This window comes from Bufo bufo, chromosome 2, assembly GCF_905171765.1.
Source record: "Bufo bufo chromosome 2, aBufBuf1.1, whole genome shotgun sequence".
Classification (NCBI taxonomy): domain Eukaryota; kingdom Metazoa; phylum Chordata; class Amphibia; order Anura; family Bufonidae; genus Bufo; species Bufo bufo.
The window spans coordinates 423,103,326-423,119,972 of NC_053390.1; the positions used below are offsets into that span (position 1 = coordinate 423,103,326).

At 43.5% G+C, this 16,647-nt stretch overlaps 1 protein-coding gene across 2 annotated transcripts in view; it reads left to right on the forward strand.

The window, feature by feature from the left end:
- The window catches only part of TRIM14 (tripartite motif containing 14), a 95,339-nt gene extending 81,716 nt beyond the window's left edge, over positions 1-13,623 (forward strand). For both annotated transcript variants that reach the window (XM_040417376.1, XM_040417377.1), the window contains one exon: positions 11,699-13,623. In XM_040417376.1, coding sequence (XP_040273310.1) covers positions 11,699-12,234 — 536 coding nt within the window. In that variant the 3' untranslated portion in view covers positions 12,235-13,623. The remainder of the gene's footprint in view (positions 1-11,698) is intronic.
- Positions 13,624-16,647: the final 3,024 nt, after the last annotated feature.

The following is a 16,647-nucleotide window of genomic DNA, read 5'->3' on the forward strand; positions in this document are numbered from 1 at the left end:
TTTTTTTATATAACTACTGAACCAAACTGAGTAATAGCCCTATATATTGAGAAATCGCAGCATAAGGATTTTAAGGAGACAAAAAAAAAAATAGGAGTTTAGTGGAGTGACAGAAGCCCTTTAACACTGCCACCAGCAGCTTGTGTTCTTCCAGCAATGGTTGCAGGGTATTCGTTCTCTGATGTTTCTCACCTGACACGCCAGCGTCCATCCATTTGATGAAGCATAAAACATGACTCATCGGAGAAGGCAACCCTTTGACAATCAGTGGAGGTCCCATTCCAATATTGCCGCAAAAATGGAAGCCTTTTCTTCTGATGCAACTTTGTTAGCAAAGGGGCAGTGACCATTCATCTGCTTTAGAGGCCAATAGACAGTAGGGTTCCCTGAACTGTTGTTTTACATACATGTCTGGTAGTCCCTTGGTTCATTTTGGCGATAAGCTGCTCCACTGTAGCTTGTCGGTCTTCCATTCATAGCTGACATTGACCTCTTACATCAATGGCACGTGGTGCGCCGCAGTTTCCACTTCTCTTAATTGCAATGCTGCCATTTCTCCACTCACGATACACTTTAACCACAGCAGCACACAAACAGTTCACAAACTGTGCAGTTTCAGAAATACTGCCACCCTTGGCCCGAAAACCAATAATCATCCCTTTTTGCAACTGTGATCAATCACCCCTTTTACCCATGACGGTAATGAGGGATATGTGTGCAGACAGCCTATCGCACACCTTATATACCCGTAAAGCCAGCTCACCACGTTATTTCTTATATATATATTATATTTGGGGAGTCATATGCCTTGGGGCTTGTGCCCCTGATCTTTTAAGATGCTAGCAACGCCACTGGTCCGTGCAAAGGTTCACCTATGTGCACCTCTTGCTGTCATTCCAGTTCATTGTTGTTCTCCCAAGCACCAGGACATGAAACATTGAACAGTGCTGACATCTCAGCGTAGGCACATAGCGATCTGCCAGAGTGATAAACAAATGTCTCGCAATTCATGGATTTTATCCGTATCAGTTTGACTAGTGGCGAACAATCGAAGAACAGGAGGCATCGCACAATCATTCCACATGACTTGATCTGATTTTTGAGGTTTAATGTGGCTTAAAAAACGTTGCTTTCAATCTGGCTTTTATTCCCCTCCCACAAGCCACATATTGGAGCTAGGTGCTTGAAATTTTGATCATCTGCAGATCTTAGCGACACTTGCTACTTCCTTGATTTGCATAACCTTACAGCTTGTCTTTCTTGCTGTTTCAAGAGTGTAGTATGGATATATATATATATATATATATTGTGCAAAAGTCTTGGGCAGAGTCAGACAATGGACTACTGTATTGTTTACACACATGAACATAGACACAGGTCTCTTTAAAGTGATTGTCTGGTTTCCTGAAGAAATATAGAACAGATGATTACTTACCTTACAGATCCCATGCCGTGGTGTACAGCTCTGTATTTCTGGCTGCAGTGGTCATGTCACATTGACAACATGTAACTGTTGCAGTGATTGGCTGCAGCAGTGACGTCATGTGTTGTTGACGTGATGCCACTGCTCTAGCTAGGTACACAGAGCCCTGCTGGGAGAACCAGAGCTGCAGTGCAGGATCTGTCAGGTAAGTAATCATCTATTCTTTATTAGAGGCATCTTCCCTGAGTTCCTGAGTTGTCCGGTTTCCTCTTAAAACCATACAACTTCTTTAAATATTAAAGATTGCTTTATTAAAGATCTATTTAAATATTTCTTATATTTCCTTGGCTAAAAATAATCATTAAAGCAGATTTGTCAGCTTTATAAGCTGCTCTGTGTACCTATGTATTTACAGCATATTACAGTTTAAGGCCTCATGCAAATTGCAAATTGCGGATCCGCAAAACACGGATGGAGTCCGTGTGCGTTCCGCAATTTACGGAACGGCGCGGACAGCCATTAAAATAACTGCCTATACTTGTCCGCAAAACGGACAAGAATAGGACAGGTTATTTTTTTTTGCTGACCATGGAACGGAGCAACCGATGCGGAAAGCACACGGAGTGCTGTCCGCATCTTTTGCGGCCCCATTGAAGTGAATGCGGCTTGGATGCAGACCCAAATACTGCGGCTCAGATGCGGACCAAAACAACAGTTGTGTGCATGAGGCCTAAGTCCAAAACAACACAAGCTCACACTAAGGCCTCTTTCACATGGGCATTGCGGGAAAATGTGCGGGTGCGTTGCGGGAACACCCGCGATTTTTCCGCGCGAGTGCAAAACATTGTAATGTGTTTTGCACTCGCGTGAGAAAAATCATGCATGTTTGGTACCCAAACCCGAACTTCTTCACAGAAGTTCGGGCTTGGGATCGGTGTTCTGTAGATTGTATTATTTTCCCTTATAACATGGTTATAAGGGAAAATAATAGCATTCTGAATACAGAATGCTTAGTAGGTGATCAATTGAGGGTTAAAAATAAAATAAAAAAATTAACTCACCTTCTCCTCTTGTTCGCGTAGTTCCCGGTCTCTTCTTTACTTCTTTAATGATGAGCTGTGGGCTAAAGGACCTTTGGTGACGTCAGATCACATGCTCCAATCACATGGTCCATCACCGTGGTGATGGACCATGTGATTGGAGCATGTGATCTGACGTCACCACAGGTCCTAGCCGGTAGTTCATCATTAAAGAAGTAAAGAAGAGACCGGGAACTACGCGAACAAGAGGAGAAGGTGAGTTAATTTTTTTATTTTTTTTTAACCCTCAATTGATCACCTACTAAGCATTCTGTATTCAGAATGCTATTATTTTCCCTTATAACCATGTTATAAGGGAAAATAATACAGTGAATAGACTGTCACCTAGTGTGGCGAAACCAACATCGCCACTGGGTTTCGGAGGGGCCTGGCTACCAGCCTCTTGCCTCAGGATTATGGCCCATACTAACTTAAAAGGAGCAGACAGACCGGCCGCAGAGCTTAATCGCTTTACGTCCGCCCATAGGATATAAACGTCCTATGGGTGGACGTCTATTTCTGAAAGCACGTTTTAAAACGTCTTTTCAGAAATAGCAGCTGCACGCTAATCATGCAGCTGCTGATTGGGTTGCCCGCTGTCAGTGACAGCAGGGCAACCCTAAGACAAGGCAGGGACAGTTCCCAGGTGTCCCTGCCTTCCGGATCGCTGCAGACACAGCGCTCACCGAGCGCTGTGTCTGCAGAGAAGGAAGCGCAGTGCGCTTCCTGTTCCGGCCCGGCGGTCATGTGACCGCCGTGACTGGAGAGTGCAGGAGCTGTGTGAAGTCTCTCAGAGACCTCGATCAGCCCTGCTGTGAGGCTGTACAGCGCTGGATTGCTGCTGTACAGCCTCTCTAGGGGTGCATTTGTCCTGTAACTGGGGCTACTATGTCAGCCCCAGTTACATGAGAAATCAACAGTGAAAAAAAAAAAGTATACATATTAGGTATTGCTGCGTCCGTAAAAACCAGCTCTATAAAAATATCACATGACCTAACCCCTCGGGTGAGCACCGTAAAAAAAAACAAAAAAAAAAAACTGTGTCAAAACAAGCAATTTTTGTCACCTTGCATCACAAAAGGTGCAACACCAAGTGATCAAAAACGCGTATGTCCCACAAAATAGTACCAATGAAACCGTCACCTCATCCCGCAAAAAATGAGCCCCTACATAAGAAAATCTCTCAAAAAATAAAAAAACTATAGCTCTTAGAACATGGAGACACTAAAACATCATTTTTTTGGTTTCAAAAATGCTATTATTGTGTTAAAGTGAAACAAATAAAAAAAAGTATACATATTAGGTATTTCCGCGTCCGTAAAAACTAGCTCTATAAAAATATCACATGACCTAACCCCTCGGGTGAGCACCGTAAAAAAAAAAAAAAAAAACTGTGTCAAAACAAGCAATTTTTGTCACCTTGCATCACAAAAGGTGCAACACCAAGTGATCAAAAACGCGTATGTCCCACAAAATAGTACCAATAAAACCGTCACCTCATCCCGCAAAAAATGAGCCCCTACATAAGAAAATCTCTCAAAAAATAAAAAAACTATAGCTCTTAGAACATGGAGACACTAAAACATCATTTTTTTGGTTTCAAAAATGCTATTATTGTGTTAAAGTGAAACAAATTAAAAAAAGTATACATATTAGGTATTTACGCGTCCGTAAAAACCAGCTCTATAAAAATATCACATGACCTAACCCCTCGGGTGAACACCGTAAAAAAAAAAAAAAAAAAACTGTGTCAAAACAAGCAATTTTTGTCACCTTGCATCACAAAAGGTGCAACACCAAGTGATCAAAAACGCGTATGTCCCACAAAATAGTACCAATAAAACCGTCACCTCATCCCGCAAAAAATGAGCCTCTACATAAGAAAATCTCTCAAAAAATAAAAAAACTATAGCTCTCAGAACATGGAGACACTAAAACATCATTTTTTTGGTTTCAAAAATGCTATTATTGTGTTAAAGTGAAACAAATAAAAAAAAGTATACATATTAGGTATTTCCGCGTCCGTAAAAACTAGCTCTATAAAAATATCACATGACCTAACCCCTCGGGTGAACACCGTAAAAAAAAAAAAAAAAAACGGTGTCAAAACAAGCAATTTTTGTCACCTTGCATCACAAAAGGTGCAACACCAAGTGATCAAAAACGCGTATGTCCCACAAAATAGTACCAATAAAACCGTCACCTCATCCCGCAAAAAATGAGCCCCTACATAAGAAAATCTCTCAAAAAATAAAAAAACTATAGCTCTCAGAACATGGACACATTAAAACATAATTTTTTTGTTTCAAAAATGCTATTATTGTGTAAAACTTTAATAAATGAGAAAAAGTATACATATTAGGTATCGCCATGTCCGTAACAATCTGCTCTATAAAAATAGAGGTGAACGCTGTAAAAATAAATAAATAGAAACTGTGCTAAAACAACCAATTTTTTGGTCACCTTGCCCCATAAAGTGTTATAATGAATGATCAAAAAATCATATGTACCCAAAAATAGTACTAATAAAACTGGCACCTTATCCCCTAGTTTCCAAAATGGGGTCACTTCTTGGGAGTTTCTACTGTAAGAGGGTGCATCAGGGTGGCTTCAAATGGGACATGGCATCTAAAAACCATGTGGAGTTCCTTTCCTTCTGCGCCCTGCCGTGTGCCCATACAGCAGTTTATGACCACATGTGGGGTGTTTCTGTAAACCGCAGAATCTGGGTAATAAATATTGAGTTTTGTTTGGCTGTTAACCATCGATGTGTTAAAGAAAAAAATTGATTAAAATTGAAAATCTGCCAAAAAAGTGAAATTTAAAAGTTTGATCTCCATTTTCCTTTAATTCTTGTGGAACGCCTAAAGGGTTAACAAAGTTTGTAAAATCGGTTTTGAATACCTTGAGGGGTGTAGTTTCTACAATGGGGTCATTTATGGGGGTATCCACTATGTAGGCCCCACAAAGTGACTTCAGACCTGAACTGGTCCTTAAAAAGTGGGTTTTGGCAATTTTCTTAAAAATTTGAAGAATTGCTTCTAAACTTCTAAGTCTTCTAACGTCCTAAAAAAATAAAATGACATTTCCAAAATGATGCCAACATAAAGTAGACATATGGGGAATGTTAAATAATAAATATTTTATGAGGTATCACTTTCTGTTTTAAAAGCAGAGAAATTGAAATTTAGAAAATTGCGAATTTTTCAAATTTTTGGGTAAATTTGGGATTTTTTCATAAATAAAGGTGAAATATTTTGACTCAAATTTATGACTATCATGAAGTACAATGTGTCACGAGAAAACAATCTCTGAATGACTTGGATAAATAAAGGCGTTCCAAAGTTATTATCACATAAAGTGAGATATGTCAGTTTTGCAAAATTTGGCCTGGTCAGGAAGGGGGCAAATGGCCCAGATGGCAAGTGGTTAAATCTGTCTTTGCAATTGTATTTTGTTATGTGAGGGTACCCAGATAGCTAATTTTATTGTATTTGTGTATTCTGAGTGCCATTCACCTAATGATATGCACTCAGACTTGAGCTATCTGGGAATATGTTAAATGTCTGTGTTTGCTGTGGGGGTGTGACATTGTGTGTTTGGGTGGTGATTCCTGTCCTGTTGTATCCACATGTGTATTAGCGATTTCCCTTTGTCCTGAGAGATAATTGAATTACTTCTTGGGTGTCTCCAGGGCAGAGAGGAGGAAACCATGATGCGTTGTGGGGATGTGTTGTGTCTGTGTATCCTGAGTGCTACGTATCTGTCCTGTGTCACAGTCTTCCTTCTGGTCCCCTAGGGGCGTGTACACCAGATGGGGACCTGCATAAATATGGGCGGGTAGCCCTCAATAAAGTGTTCCTGTTTTACCCTTTATCATGTTGAGGCTGATGTTTGGGTAACTGATCAAGGCTGGGGATTGCTATACGCTGGGAGATTTGCTATACTCCCCTGGCTATAACTACTAGCTCTTTTAAGAGCTGTTCCTGCTCTCTGGTTTTAGGAGAGGTTCACCCACTGGAGCCTGGAGCCTTGTCGTAGGTCCAGGGTGGGTAGGAGACGGTGAGACCTCAACCAAGCTTCGGCGGTTCGTGGGGTCTGCAGTGCGTACGGTGTCAAGTGGAGTGCTTGGAGTCCTCGGAAAGCACTAGGAGCACCTATCAACGGAGGTACCCGGTCGGGGTGTTAGGAGATCCATTACATTTGGTGGCAAGCAGTGGGATGGCATCCTAGTGTGAGGAGAAGCAGCTCGGAGACACCGTTCGTGGATTTACTAAATTGAGGGCAACGCTAGTATCCGTACAGCGCCCCTGGCTACAGCAGGATGAAATCGGCTAGTCTTCGGACAGCGTTCTATGACGAGGAGGAGGAGGCAGCCGCAGACTACAGGGATGCAGACAGAAAGGAAGTCTGGTATGATGCCCTGGAAAATGCCCAGCGGCAGCGAGGTGAGAGTCTCCCCAGTTATGAGCAGCGGCTACAGAAGCGTGTGGCGATGCGGATGGGTCTCTTGGGAGAGCAGCCCCTGGATGACTGGGTAACAGAGCTCCAGAACCTGGTATGTAAGGAGCTTTGGCTAGAGGACGCTTACCAGGCCCTAAGGTGGCATGTCATTCAACATTCCCCCTGGATGGCTGAGCACGACAGACCCGAGGGTGAGGAGTTTGATGGACCGGGGTTACTATGGGATGCCTTGGAGGAGGACATTGATCTTGGCAGCACGGAGGAGTCTAGGTTTTGGGATATCTACGACTACCGGATGGGCATGCATGTTTATGCTGACGGAAGGGAGGTGAGCAAAGACATGACCCACCTGGTAACAAGGGAGTGGGAGCTGGAGCAGACCTACCAACACCTGCTCAGCTCCATTCATCCCCAACCTACTCGACAAGCAGAGCCAGATCTGCCCTCCTGCAACTGGGAAGACTTGCCGGCGATACAACCTGCTTCCCTACCAACTCCCAAAGTAGGGAACTTCATCGACTGGTTCTGGGAAGACCTCCCGATGGCAGGTGGAGATGGGACCGAGGTCTCTCCACCGGCCCTACAGAGATGCGGGACGGCCGGTTCAGATCCCCCACCAACCCTGCAGGAATGCCAGGAGGAGGAGGTAAGCGATTCCTCCACTCCACAGCCGATCTGCAACAAGGTCCTGTGGATAGGATTCCCTGACCACATCCCAGTAGAAGAGCTGGCATCTGGGCAGAGCGCAGTCAGCCTCTGCCCTCCCCTATCCTCTTCTCCAGAGCCGGACATTCCACAGGCTACCCCAGCGGAAGAGCTGGCATCTGGGCAGAGCGCAGTTGGCCTCTGCCCTCTCTTATCCAGAGCCTGACTCCCCACAGGCTAACCCAGCAGAAGAGCTGGCATCTGGGCAGAGCGCAGTCAGCCTCTGCCCTCCCCTATCCTCTTCTCCAGAGCCGGACATCCCACAGGCTACCCCAGCGGAAGAGCTGGCATCTGGGCAGAGAGCAGTCGGCCTCTGTCCTCCCCTATCCTCTTCTCCAGAGCCGGACTTCCCACAGGCTACGCCAGCCGAAGAGCTGGCATCGGGGCAGAGCGCAGTCAGCCTCTGCCCACCAAGTACCTACAGCTCCAAGCTAGAGAGCAACAAGGAAGCAAGGAGTAGCAGATGCCCCCTCAACAGCTGGGGACATACAGAACAGAGCCAGGCCCCAAAATTCAACAGGTCCAGTATTGGGTTGTGGGTGGACTGCCAGACTAACTCAGATACCGACCGGCATGAGGTCAGGTATCTGGTTAGTCTTCCCTGGGAGGGGGAGATACGTGGCGAAACCAACCTCGCCACTGGGTTTCGGAGGGGCCTGGCTACCAGCCTCTTGCCTCAGGATTATGGCCCATACTAACTTTAAAGGAGCAGACAGACCGGCCGCACAGCTTAAATCTGTCTTTGCAATTGTATTTTGTTATGTGAGGGTATTCAGATAGCAAATTTTATTGTATTTGTGTATTCTGAGTGCCATTCACCTATTCAGATAGCAAATTTTATTGTATTTGTGTATTCTGAGTGCCATTCACCTAATGATATGCACTCAGACTTGAGCTATCTGGGAATATGTTAAATGTCTGTGTTTGCTGTGGGGGTGTGACATTGTGTGTTTGGGTTGTGATTCCTGTCCTGTTGTATCCACATGTGTATTGGCGATTTCCCTTTGTCCTGAGAGATAATTGAATTACTCCTTGGGTGTCTCCAGGGCAGAGAGGAGGAAACCATGATGCATTGTGGGGATGTGTTGTGTCTGTGTATCCTGAGTGCTACGTATCTGTCCTGTGTCACAGTCTTCTTTCTGGTCCCCTAGGGGCGTGTACACCAGATGGGGACCTGCATAAATACGGGCGGGTAGCCCTCAATAAAGTGTTCCTGTTTTACCCTTTATCATGTTGAGGCTGATGTTTGGGTAACTGATCGACGCTGGGGATTGCTATACGCTGGGAGATTTGCTTAACTCCCCTGGCTTTAACTACTAGCTCTTTTAAGAGCTGTTCCTGCTCTCTGGTTTTAGGAGAGGTTCACCCACTGGAGCCTGGAGCCTTGTCATAGGTCCAGGGTGGGTAGGAGACGGTGAGACCTCAACCAAGCTTCGGCGGTTCGTGGGGTCTGCAGTGCGTACGGTGTCAAGTGGAGTCCTCGGAAAGCACTAGGAGCAGCTATCAACGGAGGTACCCGGTCGGGGTGCTAGGAGATCCGTTACACCTAGCAACCATGCGTGAAAATCGCACCGCATCCGCACTTGCTTGCGGATGCTTGCGATTTTCACGCAACCCAATTCACTTCTATGGGGCCTGCGTTGCGTGAAAAACACAGAATATAGAGCATGCTGCGATTTTCACGCAACGCACAAGTGATGCGTGAAAATCACCGCTCATGTGAACAGCCCCATAGAAATAAATGGGTCGGTATTCAGTGCGGGTGCAATGCGTTCACCTCACGCATCGCATCCGCACGGAATACTCGCCCGTGTGAAAGGGGCCTAAGAGACTGGTGTATTCTTTTAGCACTGAACACTTTTTGTGCCATTTGTGGCCATTAGTGGTTTGGACCTGTAGTTGTAATATGCTGCCCTTACATAGAAAAACAATCGTTTTCACTATTAGGCACCCGAGAGCACGTTCCTAGGGCATCAGGAAGTTGAGTGGCTGCACTTTACTAAGTGTGGCCTCCTAAAGTCAGCTGCATTGCCATCCTCAGGATAGTAATGCAGTTAGATACTGCAGTGGGGTACTGGAGCCGATGGTTCCTAAGCCTGAGGCCTATAAGGCAGTAAATCCCGGTGCAGGAGGGGGATGATGACGTTATCGTGTCCACATGCACCAGGACGCAGCACGGTGACGTCAGTACAGCTGGTTGCCTGCGTCCCAGCATCCCATGCTGTAGGCTGGAAATGGCTTGCAGCCTGCATTGCAGATGCTGGGCAGCGTGACTCTCGTGAGTATTAGTTTTTTCCTTTACTAGCCACTGAACATTACTAGTGGAGGATATTACTACTGGAGGGGTATTGTAGAGCATTACAACTGGAGAGGCACTGTGGGGAAACATTACTACTGGAGCCATTGCTACTGGAGGAGCACTGTGGCAGACATTACTACTGAAGAAGCACTGTAGAGGACATTACTACTCTGGGGGACATAACTACTGGAGAGGCACTGTGGGGTACACTACTATCAGGGGACAATGTGGGTGACATTAGTGGCGGTACTATAGGCAGCATTAATGGGGCAATATAGAGGAATTTTTAATATTTGGGCATTACTGAAGGCAGTGGGGACTTTTAATACTGGGGCACGTTATGAAGGATTTTTTGTACTGTAGACATTATTACTGCAGACACTGTAAGGGACATTATTAATACTGGGGGTACTATAATGGCATTTTTACTAGGGGTACAGTAGGGGGTATTATTGCTGGAAGCACTGTAGGGGTATTTCCATTATTAGGAGCATATTAGGGGACATTATTTGTGAGGGCACTATACAGGCATTATTAGTGGGAGTATAACGTGGGGGGAATTATTAGTGGGGACATTATTACTACTTGTGGTATTATTTTTCAGCAGTATAGTATTTGGAGGCATTGGGGGAGAACAGCAGGCACAGTATTGAGTGTGGCAGCAGGATGGCAAAGTTGGGGCACCAGGATGTGGAGTTTGTGTTGACAACGGGCGGATTATGGAAAAATGAGGAATCTAAGATGCCTGTGTAGGAAACTCTGCAGAGTCAAGATGTGGCTGAAAGAAATTGTTATGGTGGTCTGGGCCAAACAGAGAAGATGTGGAAAGAGAACATTTACATCAGAGGAGATGTCACTGTATGTAGTGCTGTATTATCCAGCTTCTGTGGAGGTATTTTTGTGCTTTTGGGGCAGGATATTGTGCTGCATTGTGGTATTTGGTTCTGCTGGGGCAATATATTGCTTTCTACAGCAGAATCAAATACAATAGTGCAATACAATATACTACCCCAGCAGAACCAAATAACACAGTGCAGTATAATATACTGCCCCAGCAGAAGCAAATACTACAGTTCCCAGCAGAACCTACTTATGCTGCACTATTGTATTTGGTGCTGCAGGGGCAGTATATTCTGCTGTGCTTTTGTATTTGGTTCTCTACATTTGGTTTGCTACAGAAGTGTAGAACAATACACTGCCCCTCTATCGTATTGCTGGCCCGTCTATGTTTTAGCCCACCTAATAGAGTTGACTCTGCCTGCATGTGTTGGCCCCACCTTCTGTCAATTGGGCTCTGATAGGAAGTATTCAGGCTTGGGTCAGCACCAGTTATAAATACAGCCCTGGCTGACATATCTGCTTTAGAAAAACTAGGCATAGTTAGTGTGACCTGTATTAAATCTGTGGAATGGAGGGAAGGTGGGACCTCAGAATTAACTCCTTTGGTGGACCTAATGTACCCCAGTCTGACAGTGAACAGGAGTGCACAGCGAAGGGGCTATGGAGTTTGAGATGGCATAGCTCAGCTCATTAAGTCAGTATCTTAGGATAAATCCAAACATCCTGGAACTACGGTTGCTTTAAAAAAAAATATATATATGGGGCCTCCACCAACCTTAATCCGATCCTGTTTACAACATAGTGTCATATGCACTTTAATAACATGTTAAATGCATCAAACATAGTTTATCCACTTTAACTCTGTACTTTTATTCACATTCTTCACAGATGCCAGAACACCGACTTTAGATCTGGACACAATGCACCCAAAACTGAGGCTCTCAGAAGACCTACTTACAGTACAGTGTGCTTGGTTAGGAAAATTTAACGCTAATCATCCACCAAGGTTTGATAAACTCATGCAAATTCTAAGTAGAGACTCCTACTTTTCTGGCAGTCACTATTGGGAAGTAGACGTCCTTCAGGCAGGACAGGGATGGTGGATCGGAATCACATACCCATCTATACAAAGGAAAGGAGATACAGAGTTGAGTCGTCTTGGGTGGACCAGTGGATCATGGTGCATTAAAAGATATGATTATGAGTACTGGGCCTTCCACAAAGGAGAGAGGAAAGTGATTCATCTTACTAACCCTCCAGAAAAAATTGGGATTTTCCTGGACTATGAATCTGGAGTTCTATCATTTTTTGATGTCACGTCTGGAATGAAGCATTTGCATACCTTTCGATGTAGATTTACTGAACCTTTGCATCCAGCTCTTCGATTATGGGCTGGGTCAGTTACAATGTGTAGACTGACTTAATACCGAGGCTAGGTTTACATCATGGTTTATATCCTCTGGTTAGTAGAGACGCTAAAAACATATACAAATGAATGCCAGTGGCACCGCTTACTTCTATGGGTCTGTGTGCCATGTCCAGTTCATTTTGGACATGGATAACACACAGATGAAATACAGTTGTGTGAATATGCCCTGAGATTTCTGTTTTAGGATGGCATTGCTGTACCTTCTGCATTTACAATTTTTTTTTCATTAATAAGAATTCTGTTCCCTTAAATTTATTGAAAAATATGGATTTTATAGGTTGCAGAAGATGTGAGGATCTTATATAATATGTGACCCTGCTAGAGTTCTCTGTACAGCATATGTTTATATGGCTTTAACTATCACTAAAGGTTGGTTTACCATAATCTTTCAGAATATACATAGGCCAGTATTTACTAATGAGTTTGTGCCTAGACCTTGTCGTAAAATCTGTCAAAATTTGGCACAATTATCTAGCCATGCACCAAATGTACAGTATTATCCAGCATGAGCCACTGTGATACATTTGGTGGATCTTTACACTGCCTGGTCTAAGTTTATGTCTGAACCTTCCCCTCCTAGTTCTAATCCAAGATGGTTGAGATTTAAAGGGATAGGAAAATAAAGAGCAGGGGGCCGTAAGAGTCTAGAATTAAGTATGCTTTGTTCAAATATCAATTTTGAGAATGATGTTTGCAGATCAACGATTTTGTATCTTGAATTACTTCTAGCTTATATGTAGGATGTTAATATATAGTAAATGTATGCTTCTTCTGAAAATAGCTTTATGCAATAAAACAATCCATAAAATAACTCCAATCACATAGAAGTGAGCAGAGTAATTGTTTGTTACATCAACGCCCAACACACACGTCAGCCAAAGTGATCATATTATTCCATTGTTCTACACCAATTACCCCTTAAATAGATGTTCCAAGACCCCTAAACATTTTAAAATGAATCAAATGACAAAGTAACTCAACTATCCCATATGAATGATGCAGCCAGTCACTGGTCTCAGCGGTCTCATTCGCTAGTCTGGGATGTCTTTGATGCAGAAAGTAGTGATTGGCTACTGTGATCACACAGAGATGACACTGTTGCAGTGATGGAAACACAGAACAGTGGGCAGCATCAGGAGAGGGCAAGCAAACTCATGAGTTAGTCATCTTGTTTTTCTATAATAATCCCTGTTACGATCTAAAATTTTGGGGGTATTGGGAAACCCCTTCAAACAAAAAATTACATTTCTGCAGCCAACTAAATGTTGGTAGATCATAGCAGCGATATATTGCAATCTAGGAGAGTTACAGCAATTTGGGACTGTCTCACTGAATCTTCACCCTTGGGTAGGCTTAGATACATTTTTAGAAAAAAAACATTACCGTCTCTGTAAGGCTAGGTCTACACGACGACATGTGTCGCGCAACCGACACATAGGGCACAACCACACTGCAACATATGTCGTGCGACAATTTTTATAAAGATAGTCTATGGTGTCGCAAAGAGACATGCGGTGACAGTCACAGAAAAATCCATCTCGAATAGATTTTTTATGACTGTCGCGTTGCAGTCGCAGCGCGACATCATAGACTATCATTTTAAAAATTGTCGTCATGTAGACCTAGACTAATTGTATAGAACTCTTGTTTTTAATGTTGATTGAGTGTGATTGGTACTTAGAACAAGGAGGGAAATATTTCCTTTATAGGGCAGATAAGTCATGATTTTGACCTTCTTTAGGATCAATAAGGGAATCAGAGTTCTAAAGTTTAGCCATACCCCATCCCTTGTATTATTTCCGCCATAACTATGTTTGCTAGATGTAAGGTAGTGAGGAGCCTTCTTTCCTAACATTGTGGGTGAGGAGTAACATGCCATATCATTGAAAGTGACTTAAAAGGGGTTAGCCAAGATTTTATTTTATTAAATGTCCACATCCCCCAGCAGGACATCTGTGGTCACATGTCACTTGGGGACACATTACAACTAAAGTAAGTCATCGACTGCAGAGCAGCATGTTACCCCAGCCATGCAGGAAGTTTAAGTGTGGGAACCGGAAGTCCGGGGAAGACCGCTCTTTTCACAGGTCCTGCTGGGGAAGGAGGGATTTAAAAAAAACGGGCAACCCCTTTAAGAGCCAAGTTAAATGCAATTTATTTTTATAGGGAGTTTATGTTTTAGACAATGAAGACTTTTGCTGTATGTAAAGCCATGATCAGCAGTATCTGAAATTATAAAAAAGTAAAATGTTTATGTCAAATGGTAAAAAATATAAAAACTGTACAAAACCATCATTAAATGAGTTGTACCAAGCTTTCAACTTATTCTCCATACACAAGATGAAGATCAGGGTCTCGTGATTGGTGGAGGTCTCATTGGTCAGGTCTCCACTGATCACTTATCTATTATACTATGGATAAAGGAGAAGCTTAAATCTTGTGACAACCGCTTTAATGGCAGGCATTAAAAATCAACTTATTTAGAATACTTCCTTAGGATAAGGCAAAGGGTGACCAGAGCTGGCTTTAGAGGTTTGTAACAGCGCATCACCTGACATTACAAGCTCTGATGACCTGCGTCCCTAGTGCTTGATCCCCAAACTTACACTTGGTGCACAAAGATATGGGAAGACAACTGTATAGGATGCAGCTATACTCTTTTAGTGAGGAGGCAGTTTTATTTCGGAACTACATGGTGGAAATCAAAAGTCTGTATTGCACAGGGTACCAAGCTACCTAAGCGCTTGCTGTGGAGGAACGGACTCCAGGGACCACCACTGACCAAAGTAGGTCTGCGTTTGCAGTTTATTTGCATGTCGCTGAGTTCAGTATTGTAGCCAAGTCTATTCAAGTGAAGTTTCATAGTCAAGTGTGTTACTGTGTCAGAGGTGGAGAAGCCACGGTGCTCAGTTCTACTAGACGTGGGAGTCCCATATCCACCGATCGCACATCGATCAATGTGGCCACCTCTAAGTCGCCTTTTCCTCATTTATTATTCTAATTTTTGTATTGTAATGTAAGCAGCTAATGTTCATTTATTATTTATCTTAGAGGGATTTCCCACTTTCTGGCAACTCCCACTTAAACTGATTTTTTTTCTCACATAGCTGTCCCACTGATAGAAATAGGCTGTGCTGGGGTGCTCAGCTATGCTGAAATAAATAGGGCTGAGCTGAAATACCAGAGACAACCTGTGGACAGTTTTGGCACTGTTTTGGGGATAAAAGCAGACATGTTTTTCTAATCCTGGTAAACCCCTTTACTCATAACCGGCCATAAAAACAGCATTGATCTCAGTAAACTCCTTTTTGTAAAGGGTCATTTATTCATAAAATGTATCCTGTTAACAAAGTGCAAGATTTAAGCAACGAACTGAAAAGGGGCAGTTGGAAAATTCCACAGTATTCAACATATTCTTAAAGAGCGTCTGTCAGCATGATCAACCCTAATTAACCAGGCACACTGGCGGTTAGGGTTAATCATGCTGAGGGAAAAAACTGTCTTGTAGCAATCTGTTAAGCCTTTCCTGGGAAATTGGGGCTGGCCTCATCACCATCATCTTTCCCTCTTAGCCATTCCCTCCTATTGACAGGGCCAGGCATCCTCACTGTCATCCTGCCTGGCCCTAATATCTCATACATGAGTTAGCGAGCGATCAGTCATGTGCATTTTGGATTTTATTAAGGGTAGGGGGGGGAAGGTAGCTGAATAAGATCTACTGCACATGCGCCGACTGAACTCTCACCGGCACATGTGATTCTACTGCACATGCACCAACTGAACTCAAGCCGACATATGTGCAATTCTACTGCACATGCGCCATCTGAACTCTTTTTGGCATATGCATGAAATTTCATGGTCCCGAAGGAGGACAGTGAGGATGCCTGGCCCTGGGAGTTGCAAAGGGAGAAAGGCGGTGGTGAAGCAGCTAGGTCAGCAAAAGAATACACATTTCTCAAACACCGTGCAGGGGAACGTTTCACTAAGCACGATCAATCCTGCCTGGATTGATCTTGCTGACAAGATGCTCTTTAAAGTTTTTTTTAAAACATTCAAACTGCATTTGAATGGGATGATAAATCATGCATTATGGATTCCTTTTTAAGAAAAGTGAGAATTACAAACCAAGCACTGTGGCTGTAGAGGGTGATGCACTGAATGTTAACATGCCAGGAAACAATATATCCCAAAATGAGTAACCAATATTTCAGTAAACATGCTGGAAACTAAATAAATAAATTAAGATGAATTCATATGCATGAATATGCAGGTCTATTGAGGGATATTTATCTACTCATGCGCCATGTGCAACAAATCTATACAAGCATTACATGAAGGAGAGATGATGATAGGCTACCGCTAGCCTTACAGCACAGTGTAGTGAAATCATTTCATAGGAAGCGCAAAG